The sequence below is a fragment of the Phascolarctos cinereus genome, unplaced genomic scaffold (assembly GCF_003287225.1).
Source record: "Phascolarctos cinereus isolate Bilbo 61053 unplaced genomic scaffold, phaCin_HiC Scaffold_9;HRSCAF=440, whole genome shotgun sequence".
Taxonomy (NCBI): Eukaryota; Metazoa; Chordata; class Mammalia; order Diprotodontia; family Phascolarctidae; genus Phascolarctos; species Phascolarctos cinereus.
In genome coordinates this window covers 228840015-228852781 of record NW_027556402.1, presented here as the reverse complement: position 1 = coordinate 228852781, position 12767 = coordinate 228840015, and the positions used below count along the sequence as shown (strand labels likewise).

The following is a 12767-nucleotide window of genomic DNA, read 5'->3' as shown; positions in this document are numbered from 1 at the left end:
CTTGTCTGTAATTTAGAGTTTCAGCTAAATCACCTTCTCTAATTGAGCTGCCTTCGGTGGCAACTGGATGGCACAGTATGTTGTTTGTCCTTTGTTCTTGAAGGGGACCAATGACACCAGGAGGGTGGTGTCTTGACTTGCAAGTGAATTGGATTTAACTGAGGCAGAGCTGTGCAGAGTCATCAAACTTAATCTCTCCTCCATGGTATCTGAGTCCAGTGGCAATACATAGGTCAGGAAGATTGGCGATGGCCCCAGATGCAGTGTGGGACCTGGCCTTTTTAAGCTAACGTCCTTCCCAGGTTTAGCCAAGGCAAGGCAACACTCATTCACTAATTAAAGGCTAGGTAAGAATTAAAGCAAAAGATGGCTTAGTTTGACTTCCCAAAAGAATCAGTCTGGGAGGGGAAGACCCTCAGAGTTTCTGGCCAGGACAAAAGCAATTCAGATGGCACAGTAGATAGAACAGTGGGCATTAAATCAGAAAACCTGAGTTCAAATCCAACCTCAGACACTTATTGACTGTGTGATCCTGGGCAAGTCACTTAACCACTCTGCCTCAGTTTCCTCAACTGTAAAATGGTGATAATAATCTCTATTGAATTTTATATTCTTAGATTCCATTCATCTTTCTAACTGCCAAAATCTTTTTGGATCTCGACTCCATCAATCCAATATGTTAGCTATTGCTTACAATTTTGTGTCTTCTAATAGTAATAGCTAGCATTTATGTAGCGCTTACTATGTGCTAAGCACTTTACAAATATTATTTCATTTAATCTTCACAACAATCCTTGGAAATAGGTCCCATTATTATTCTCATTTTGTAGCTGAGGAAATAGAGGCAAATAAGATTAAGTGACTTGCCCAGGGTCACACAGCTAGTCAGTGTCTTAGGTGAGATTTGAACTCAGGTCTTCCTGGCTCCAGTTCCAGCAGTCTATCCACTGTACCACCGAGCCGCCATTGTATAATCATTTATAGATTTAATGAATATGCCATCCATATCTTTAAATCATTGATAAAGATGTTAAATAGCTTAGGGCCAATCCCTGGAGAACTTCATTGGACTACGTTTCATATTGATAATGAACTATTAATGAATGCTTTTTGAGTCTAGATATTCAACTGATTTTTTATTATACTGTGGTCTAGCCTACATCTCTCCATCTTCTGAACAAGATTAGGATGAGAAACTTTATCCCATGTTTCACAACAATCTAGCTAGACTATAGCAATAGCATTCTTGTGCCGTACTAGTCTTAGTAATCCTGTCAAATAAGGAAATAAGGTTAGTCTGGCATGACCTGTTCTTGTTGAAATCATGTTAGCTTCATCTTCCAAATGTTTGCTAACCATTGTTTTAATGATCTGTTCTTTATTTTAAAAAATTCCCCAGTAATTAAAATTAAGCTTTCTGGCTCAAAGTTTGTAGACTTTATTCTGTTCCCTTTCTCAGATAACATTTGCCCTTCTTTAAAATCTTGGCGCAGCCCCCTACGTAGATATGACTCCTCAGTTCCTTAGGGAGCATGCACCATCAGTTGTGGCCTGGTTGTTTCCTGGTTAGGAGGCCCATGCCCTCAAACCGCTTTGTACGCAGACCCCCCAGTGCTCAGTCACTTACCTCTCTGCTCCTTTCCCTTCCTCTCTCCATAATGTTATCTGTCCCATCATCTCCAGGGGCTGAAGTGAATTGACTTGTCCTGTGTCATCATCACCCTAGGCCTAGGTTTTAATCTTCCTCTTACTCCTTCATAAGTGTTAATATCATCTTCCTAAATTATGAATGACTTTAAACAGGGACTTTGTCTTTATATTTCTTCCCCCACCCTGTAGTAGTTGGGACCCATAGCAGGTCATAGTAAATTGACTGTTAACAAAACTAGAGAATTCTTTATTTCCTATCATTCCAATTGCAGAGGAATGTCTTCCTTAATTTACTCTTGCTTTCAAAATTTTACAACTTTGAAATAAATAACCTAGTCCAGAGTTAACAATAATAACAATTTCAATAATAAGAAATAGTTTCATTTAACTTTCCATACAGTTGTTATTTCAGACAATATATATCTTCTCAGCCATGAGCAATAATAAAAGAAAAGGAAAACTCTAGGCAGCCAGCCTTAGTTTGGCCCCAACATCTGCCTGCCATCAGCGATGGTATCAAGAGGGTCAGGGCTTCAAGAGTGTTCCACACATCAAACGAAAGCAGATCACAGTCATGATGAAATATCAGAGCCGGAGAGCCACAAATCAAATAGTACAAACAATTCCTGTCTTGTATCATCATCCGAGAGGAGCAGACCTGTCAGCGTTCCGCGGGGTCAGCCGAGGTAATCGAAGCTGGGCTTCTTGTCTTGCTTTTAACGACCGCGGCTGAAGTTCTCATCTCTTTGAGAATTTGTTATCATTCAATCAACTACTTAGAGTATAAAGATACAGCTCTTCTCCAATCTGTAGCCTGTAAAATATCCAAATGATAGGTTAGTAATGACATTTTTTTAAATGCATGAAATAGATGTCAATGGGGAGGTTCTCGAAGTTTTAAAAGCGCATTGAAGGCATGAAGACAAATGTACCATAAAAACCGATCGGATGGACTTGGCTTTTAAAGCTAGTAGAATTTAAATTTACATGCTGAGTTTTTTAAATATAATCAATCAATATTTTGACAAAATTTTAATTGAAACGAACTCATTGTAAAATCATCTTTGTCTATAGTATATGATTTCACACAGATGATAGACTAACATCAGAATTCATGAAAAGAACTTTTTGTAAGCAAGAAACTTTGTTAACAAAAAGGAAATGAGGAAATTGATCTTAATAATAATAACGACATTATTTTCATGATCTTTAAATGTTTAAGTGCATTGTGATTTTAATTTATTTGAAGTTTTGGTTCTGTCATAGTAACAATAAAGGATTGGTTTGGTTAACAATTATACTTTTGATTATAATATTTTTGTTTCGAGGAGAAAAGTTTTTGTCTTAATTAGATGTTAAAAGTTTGGTATCTAGGTCTGGGTTTTTTTTCTCTTTTTTGAGAATATAGTTTTTGCTCAGAAAGTAGCAAAACTGGTTTGTCTCAGGTTAAAATACTTAAAAAGTATTATCCCAGTACAATCTTTACTCCATCCCAAAACGGTTTAACATGAAAACTAGTATGGATAGCTGTAGTATAAGCAATTTAATAATAATCCATTTGATTTATGGTCAGAATTTTGTTTTTGTTTGTTTAAAAATGTTTGCACTTATCATTAAATAATCGTAAGTGATAAGAATAAAAAAGTTAAAAAAACTTAAGACTACGTATATAAGATTTTTAGTATATGTATATTATGTAATATGTTGCATATTATATCCAAGTTACATATTTTAAAACAATAGCTATATAAAATTTGACAGTTTTCTGACAAGCTTATTCATAGAAAAGTAGCCAATACCAGTTAAATATATTGTCAATAGTCTTTTAGTCTTGTTTTTGTAAAATTAAAGATAGTAAATATGAAATTTTAAAATTTCTTTTCATTAACATGCACCTTTATATACTTTTCTTTAAAGGTATAGACTTCTTATTTCCAAAAATTATAACTGGCATGGAATATAGCTAAAATGCCCCCAAAGAATTAAATATCCACCATGAGTGATTAGGGTAACAGTTTACAAAAAAGGATCTTGGAGTATCTTTACCAAAGTTGTGGTACGTACTATTATACCTGGCATTTGCTCTTCCAAAATTTTTGTGCTTTATTCTCTCCACACGGACAGTCTATGATATCCAAGAAATGAAAATAATTAATTTTACTATATAAAAATTATTTCATTATACATCTGTGTATATGTGCATATGCATGTAGATAACTTTTCCTTAGGTGTTCCCTTTTTCTCAGCTGAAGTAACCCATTTAATTAAAACGTGTGTGATGTTTTAATATCTTATAGCTATTATATTCTGAAATATACAAAATATTTTAGTATTAAACTTAGATGGTCATTTAAAAACATTCTCTTGCTGCCGTGATTCACCCCATCACCGTCCCGGTTGCAGATAACCACACTAGAAAAAAGCTGCGCATTCTGGGCAAAGGTCATTGTTTCAGTTGTTTAATGTTAATTTCTTAACCTAGGAGTTGGCTTCTTTTTTGAGCCTTGAGATTTCGGTCTGTCAGAGAGGGCTCGATTTCCTATATTCTGACCACGTTTCCTTACCTCTGGTTCTCTTGTTAGCTGCTGGAGGAGGGCACTCCAAAGCTGAAGCGGAACATGGCTGCTGGTGAGCATTCTTGGCAGACAGTGCGGAGGCTCACTAGAACCCGCAGACAGACCCCACCATGTCGACGTTTCTGTTTCAACTGGAGAACCTTTTTAGATCCAGTCAAAAAAAATTAAAGGTAAAAACAACCCAGAAACCCAGCAAATCGCTTAAGGGGTGCAATTAAAAATGATTTTCATCCTGTCTTTTTTGCATGGTTTAACAAAACTAATGTTTACTCATTTACAACTCAGTAAGAGGATAATGTGCTTAATGAAAGAAAAATCTACTGACAGCCACGTTTATTGCCCTTCATTAGCATTGGTGCTTAATTTAATATAGATCTGAATAGACATTAGGGAGCCTGCAGGAGGTTAAATGGTGAAAATATAATAAATTGAATCCGAGATTATTGAATTTACTGTTTAGTTTCAGTGACACCCAACAGACACAATTCATTAGACTTATTCTTTGGGGGAAAAAAAAGAATAGTTCAAAGTTTCAAGTTTCATTTATTCATTTATGCAGTCAACCTTTGTTCAAAGAATATTAACATAATTATGAGATGTAGCCCGAGACACTCCTACAATTGATATGTGCACATTGTTTTCCTAATGGAACGTTCCCTGATGTAAATATGGAACTTGACTTTACTTTTTACTTTATGTTTTCAGTGAATCTAGTGGATAGATTTTTTTTTAAATTTTGAACTTATTATTTCTGATATTTTGGCCTTTGGAATTAAATATGAAAATTTCTAATTGTTCAGTGAGAAAGAATCCAGCTCATATTAAAAATAACAAGAATAGAAGATTACCCTGTGTATTTAATCCCTCAAAGTATTTTGAACACCCAGTCTGCTATAAAAGTTCTCTATAAAATGACCTGGTTTAAATGTCATAGGAGCTTTCCTATCAGAATTAAGAACATTTAAACTGCTGTGCTCATCTCAAAACTTTTCAAAAAAAAGAGGAGTAATTTCCCCCACTTTTGTAAAGGTAGTGAACAAAAATCAAGTCTGGATAGCAAATTGAATAAATTCAGAAAAAATAATCTTGGAGCTCATTAAAGAGGAAATGATGTGATTCCATCCTTGAATATATAACAAATTATTTTCTTGAACTTGACAAAAAAAATTCAAGACAATTTGGCCTTGGTGAAGAAACTTGTTGCTATGATATTCGACAAGAATTACTGGTGAGACGATATAGAATTGTGTTTGATCATCTATTCCTTGAAGTTTAAAATATGGCTACCTTTGTTTACTCATTCTCTGAGCTATCTGCAAGTGTAAAAACACTTGGGCTTTATTTCATCATGACCTTAATTTGATTTAAATATTCATGTACTGCTTCATTAAGTTCTTAAATTACTTTGATTAATAAGGCATTCTTGCCTTTTATATATGGATGGCGTGTTGGAATAGATATATTTAAAAATTGTTCATAGCTAGAGTTTTAAAGAAAGCCTCCTGGACATTTTTGCTTCAAATAGTATTATTATGCACATGACTAGGCATTGGGGATGATTTTTAATTTTATGAAATAATTTCTCTTTATTTTAATTCTTTTTGCTTTTTGAAATCAAGTCCAGAACAACAACAACAAAAAACTTCTCTGCTTTGTCTGCATGTCTTTGGCTGTGTTTCACTGTGAAATGCACTGCTGTTCTTTTAGCACCAAAGTGTTGGCACACATTCCTGAAAATTTCACACCATCTCTTGCTGGATCAGCAAGCTTAACCTACCAAAATCTGGTGTTGTGCAATGGTTTTTGACTGATAATCAATCTTTATGCTGCTCGACAGTTGTTGCTGGGACACAGACTAGAGCAGGTGGCAGATGTGCCTCTCTTTGGAGAAAAGAAATAGTAGGTGAGCTTGGACACAGAATAGCACATCACATGTCCATTAAGAAGACTTTTACAAGGATAAGTGTCATAGTTTAAAAAAAATCACTCGTGGTGAATTAAACTCCTGAGAAAATCGGAATGTGGACATTTAGAGTATCTCAAAAGACTTGTCTAAATGTGTATCATCTTACTCATCAAAATCAGACTGCCTTTCTAAGCATGGGTTGTGGAGAAGTCAATGTGCATAAGCAAATTCTTTTGAAGTTTTGGGGAAAATTCTGAGCAAGGAAGCTTTTTTAGAAGTTGAAGAAATGAACACCCTGAAGTTTGCCTCGAAACAGCTGGCGAAGACTGGGTGTTGTAGCTGCACCTTTCCTGCCTGTGTATGAATCTTTAATATACCACTGTCCCAAAAAACATTGTTCAAGATGGTGATGCACTGATTTTTAACATTTAGCCCTCTGGAGACGTTAGTGTCTAATTCCTTTCACTAAATATTTGTTGAGGCTTTATTAAGTGTCTAGAACTAGGCACTTATGCCAATTATACTCTGCACTGTGTAGGGATACCTCAGTCTTGTTGAGATAAGAAGAAATGAACATGCGAACACAAAGAATAACGAGAGATTACATAATTGTGTGGGCCCTCAGAAGAAAGCTCACTATTTCTTGTTGTGTGGGAAGGCAAAATAAATGACAATATTTGTTCCAACCATTGGTTTTTTGTGGAAAAAAATTTTTTTTTTCATTCTTGAGATGAGAAAGGCAAAAGTGAATCAGTGGAGAATGCTAATGAATTACACTTAAAATCCTAACAGAGAAAATATCATATGTCTGAGGTCATTTTAATTCTTAAATTACTGCTCCCCAGTCTTCTCCCCCTCTCCCTTGTCCAGGATCTTCACAGATGGCCAGGGGCTCTGAGTATGTAATCTGTTTATTGTATACCTGAAAAAAATCCCCCTGACCAAAAGATCTTATTAAGATCAATGTCAGGGTCAAAGCTGACATAAAAGATTAGGGGTAGAAATTCAATTATAGGGCCATGGTCACATTTTTAGGATGGACTAAATAAATATTTTAGTAGTCATTTCTGTACAGCCTTATCTCCCTCCTCTTCAAATGTTTCTATGTTACACCAACCTAGAACTCTCTGGCCTCCTCTTTGTTAACCCGATTTTACCTTTTTGCCTTTAATCATGCCCACCGCCATGCTTAGAAATAGACTATTTCCCTTTTCAACTCTACCTGTTAAAGTCCCCTCCAGAGCCCAACTCTGATGTCAGCTCCCTTCAAGGAAGCCTTCTCCCAAAACTCCCTCCATTAGACTTCAAGCTTCTTGCAGGCAGGGCCTGTTGTTTTAAAATTTTATATGCATCATGCCTCCACAGGATATTAGTTTAATGGAATTGATTCATGTTCAGAAAATAGGCATTTAATATTAAACATTTTTTTCTTTCCAATATTCTTGCAGTAGTGGCTTTACAGATAGCATAATTTAATTGTTTTACTGAAATTGTAGAGAGGCACTAAGGGACTATCATTAATTAAGCCATTTAGAAAGTTTTCAGGTTTATACTCCAGTTTAAGTCTTTATTCATATCTTCCATTTTTTTTTGCTTCCTCAAGGAACATGTTCACTCAGTAAAGTTCTTCAGCAAATGCCTGAGGACCAGTAGAAATCTATTCGTTAATAAAATATCTTCAATTTACAAAGCCTTATAAGGTTTACAAAATGCTGACTTGACCTATTTCCTCATAACAGCGAGGTGTTGTATTGAATAGAGCACTGGAGTCAGTAAGACTTGAGTTCAAATGTTGGCCTCAGGTATTTACTAACTCTGTGACCCTGAGCAAGTCACTTAACTGCTGTTTACCTCAGCTTTCTCATCTGTAAAATGGAGATAATTGTGCCACCTGCCTCCCAGGGTTGTGCGAGGATCAAATGAAATAATTGTTGTCAAGTGCTTAGCATAGTAAGTTTAAATAGTAAATGTTCACTATTAACAAGCCTGGGAGACAGGTGGTACAGGTATTATTGGCCCCATTCTGAACGAGGGGAAAATGAATCTAAGAAAAATAAAGTCACTTACCCAGGGTCACACAACTAGTGATGTCTGAGGCAGGATTTGAAAGATGGTGGAAAAAAAATAATAGATTTGGCATCAAGGGACTTGGATTTAGATCTTAGTTATAGCACACCCCAAAGTTACACTTTGGGCAGATCATTTCACAGGTTCGGGCCTCGCTTCTTTGTGTTTAAAATGAGGGGGTTGAATTAGATGTCCTGACTCCTAAGTGCTGCCTGCTTTCCGCCGTGCTATGATTTTTAGTATTGTGGGTAGGGCTTGGAGAAAGATAGACCAAAAAACGTAAGAATTGGCTCCTGTCTTCAAAGAGATTAAAGTTTTAGGAAAAGGTCGAGGAAGAAATTGATAGGGTCCAACATCATGCTCACAGTCTTAACCTGAATTTCCACTGTATGGAGCAGCAGTTGTTATTATTAAAATACTGAGTTTTTGCATTTGTACTATTTCTTATAGCCCACTCTGCTATTTTGCATTCAAGGTTATAATTTGTAGTGATTCATATCAGTCATGAGTTTTGTTAAGCAGAAGTGAAACTGAATATTATGAATAAGATTTTACATCTTTTATATAATGCATTGTGAAGATGCAGTTACAAGGGGAGAAAAATCTATGAAAAGATTTCTCGATAATGTACCTGAGATCTAAATTTAAACCTAGAGATTTTCTGCTAAATGCCATGTGATCTACAAAATGAAATAATTTGCTGTGACAGCTTGTGATTGACAAGAATATGTGTGAGCATGTTTAAAATAGGGCATCTTTTCTTGCTGAAGTGTCAGTGAAATGATGGATTCTCATCGTTTTAATTATTGATGATTTGGAAATGTTTCAATTCCAAGACACATTCTAAATAGCAGCCTAACACATTTGCTGGTATCTGCAACCAAAAGGAAATGTTCTGTCATTCCTTGTTTTTCAAAAAATGCATTTGTTTAATGAACCTAGATTTATTCATTTTCTTACATGTTAGCCCAGTTTGTTGACTTCAGAATGATTTTGATTGAAGCATAAATTCAAAGTTGTGAGCTACTACCACACCATGCATCTATCGTTAATTCTAAAGAAGCTCCACAGGATTGTCCCGGAAGTCCTCAGAACTTCCAAAGCCGATCCTATACTTTTTGTTGTTGTTCAGTCATTTTTCTCTTGAGTATTCAGCTCTTCGTAATTCCATTTGGGGTTTTCTTAGCAAAGATACGGGAGTGGTTTGCCGTTTCCTTCTCCAGCTCATTTTACAGATGAGGATATTGAGGCAGACAGAGTGAAGTGACTTGCCCGGGGTCACACAGCTAGTAGGTATCAGAGGCCAGATTTGAAGTCAGGAAAGTGAATCTTCCTGACTTCAGGCCCAGCATTCCATCCTTCGTGCCCCCTCATCCTAGGCTTCATCACTCAAATATATAGGGTAATCATTACTTGATTTAGACAGCTGAAAAGAGAGTGTGAGGGCTAGCTTCTCACACCATTGACTTTCATGTGCCCACAGTGTCTGCATGATTACATGCAGATATGTGCAGACATGCAGATAGAATGTGTGGGTCTGCCTGTCTGTCTGACAGGTCCATCTTTCATTAAGCTGCATGATTCCAAGAGCAGGGCTGTTACATAGAAAGTTAGGGAATAAATACCTTGGTAGCATTTGAATATGTTCACACTTCCATTTTAATTCTAGAAGGAAAGAAGATGGACGCAGATGTCCATGACCTGACAGCTTTGTACTTGTTACTGAATACGTAACCCAACAAAACATTGTCATTAGGCAATTGGGTTTGCATTTGAATACTGATAATGCACAAGGTGGTAAAAGATCACTATTGTGCCCCATTGCAGAAGATCCCTGTTCACACCTGTCATAATGGGGAACAGTCTGATTAACAAATGTTCACTGATTGACAGAGGTTACCCCTTCTAGGAGTATTCCTGTTTTATTAGAAATTTCTTAAAGATCAAAAAGTCATCAAGAAACAGTGTAGTGCAGCAGAGCAAGTACTGGATTTAGATTCAAAGAACCTGGGTTCAAATCCTAACTCTACTATTTACTGTGTGAGTGTAAGGAAAAGTATTTTACTTCATTGGGCTTCTGTTTCCAAAAATGACCTTTGAGGTCACTAACTCTAAATTTATAGATCTAAATTTATATTCCTATGACACAAAGAAGTTAATGAATAGTGGTAAAATTTTAGTGATAGACCCACAGGAGGAACTTTATTACATCAATAACTATTGAGCAAAGAACATGATAGGTTTTTGGAGAGATCTGAAGTAAACAAAATAATATATAGTTCCTTTTTTCATTGAGCTTAGAGTTCAGCCAGAGACTCCAAATGGAAAGTGAAATAATTAGAGAACTAATAAGTCGCACAGGAGTTGAGAGAGGGTAAAGGTCTGTTGTATTGTTTGTAGAGGGGTTTTTTGTTCAGGTATCATTTGGGCTAAATGGCCTCTGAAATCTTTTTCCACCCTTCAGTCCCTAAGATGCTGTGAGCTGTGTAGTCTAGAGTAGTTAGAGAAAGCTTCATAGAGATTATTGGATTTGAACTAGACCTTGTAGGATAAATCAGGATACAAAAAGATCTTGAAAGAGTGAGCACTGATCAGAATACCAATACCACGAAATTAATTATAAGAAGTGAGAAGTCATACTTGGATTCAAAAGACCCAATGTCACAGGTGTGTGGTTAGGCAGAATTTGTCTGAAACAAACAAACAAACAAACAAACAAAAACAAAACAAACAACAACCAAAAAAAAGGTTTGGGTTTTTTTTTTTTAGCGGACTCAACATTTGTCAGTAGAGTGATGTGGAAGAAAAAACCTAATGCATGATTGGCCTCCATTAAGAGATACATGGCTTCCAGCAATCAGGAAATGATTCAGTGTACTCCATAATAACATCTGGAGTATCTGGAGTTCTGGGATGCAGAGTTTAAGTTGAAGAGGGTTAATAGGAGGGCTACCAGAATTGGGAAGGGCTCTAAGTCTGTGTCCTGTGAGGATGAGTTGAAGGAATTGAAGATGTTTAGCCTGGAGAAGAGAAGACCTGGAGGCGCTGGAGGCGGGAGGGGGAGAATGTATGAGAATTGTCTTCAGGTATTTGAAAAGTTGTCACGCTGAAGAGTAATTAGTCTTATTCTGTTTGGTCCCAGAGGGCAGAATAAGGAATAGTCATTGGAAGTTGCAAAAAGGCAAATATTCAGTCTTGTCGTTAGGAGAAGAAAAACCTTCCCAACAATTTGAGTTATCCCTAGGCAGTGGATAGAGTGCTGGGCCTGGACTTAGGAAGACTCATTCAACTTCCTGAGTTCAAATCTGGCCTCAGACACTTACTAGCTGGGTCACCCTGGGTAAGTCATTAACCTTGTTTTACTCAGTTTCCTCGTTTGTAAAAATGAGCTGGAGAAGGAATTGGCAAACCACTCTAGGATATTTGCCCAGAAAATCCCACATCGGGTCACAAAGGATGAGACATAATTGAAATGATTGTATAACAACAAACAAAAATAAGTTGATGGGTTTCCTCAAAGGTGCTGGTGACTTTTCCTTCCAGGTCTCTGAACAGAGGCTGGATGACCACTTTTTAGGTGTTTTATAATGGAGAATCTTTTCAGGTATGTGTTGAAGTAGGTGATTGCTAAGATCCCTTCTAAGTTCTGTGCTTCTATAAGTAGAACTTACCTATCTTGTAGAGAATACTTTAAAGACTCTAATTCTCGGAACCATGGATGAGCACAGTGCGTGTGGCAGGGGTGAGATAGACAGTAAAGAAACTTGACTAATTAAAGTGAGTCTAATTTGGGACTCGTGTATAAGAGTAACAGGAAATGTTTGACTGGGTCTATTAGGGCCAGATTATGGGTGGCCTCTAAAGCCAGGCAGGCAGAGGAGGTGAGGGCTGGCTGTTGCAAGTGGTAGTGAGCTTGTGTAGATTTCTGAGCAAAGGAATGTTATGATGGTCTGGTAACATCATCACCAATATGGATTAGAGAAATGGGAGGCAGGAGGCTGAGAAAGTTGTTCCTGGCTTGAAGTGATAGGGTTTTACAGGTAGATAATGGTAGTAGGAGGCAGAACAAGTTTCACAGCAAGAAATGACAGTAGTGCCACAGATATATCTTTGGGAAGATTACACATTTGTGTTTGGTCATGTTGATTTATTGAGCGTAAGGTGACAGTGGAACATTTAAGTGAAGATGTCTGATGGGCATTTAGGAATGAACAGGAGGCCATTGTGCTGGTGAGACACAATGGTTGAAAACAGATATTTGGGAGGTGACACAGTAGAGGTGATCAATGAAGTCATAGAAACAAATGGATGCGTTTACCAAGACAGCAGACAGTTAGCAGAAGAAGAAGACTTTGAAGAGCAGAATGATATAAAGGAAACAGCAATGGAAATAGAGAAGGAATCGTGAGACAGCTTCATGTCAGGCAGCACATAAGGTGGCAGACTAGCTAATCCCTCAGATGGTCATTGGGACTTCCAGTTCAGAAATCTGTCATATAGGTAGTAAGATAAGGAAAACCAACTAACCAATCAATTTACTAAATGCCTGCTTTGAACCAGGCACTGTA

The 12767-nt window shown here is 36.9% G+C and overlaps 1 protein-coding gene across 1 annotated transcript in view; it reads left to right on the top strand.

Moving 5' to 3' along the window:
- Positions 1-248: 248 nt before the first annotated feature.
- LOC110192644 (doublecortin domain-containing protein 1) overlaps positions 249-12767 on the top strand; it is a 113987-nt gene continuing 101468 nt past the window's right edge. The window contains 7 exon segments of the mRNA XM_078148872.1: positions 249-265; positions 2063-2110; positions 2112-2350; positions 3651-3748; positions 4233-4278; positions 4281-4309; positions 4312-4396. Of these exon segments, the coding sequence (XP_078004998.1) occupies positions 249-265; positions 2063-2110; positions 2112-2350; positions 3651-3748; positions 4233-4278; positions 4281-4309; positions 4312-4396 (562 nt within the window).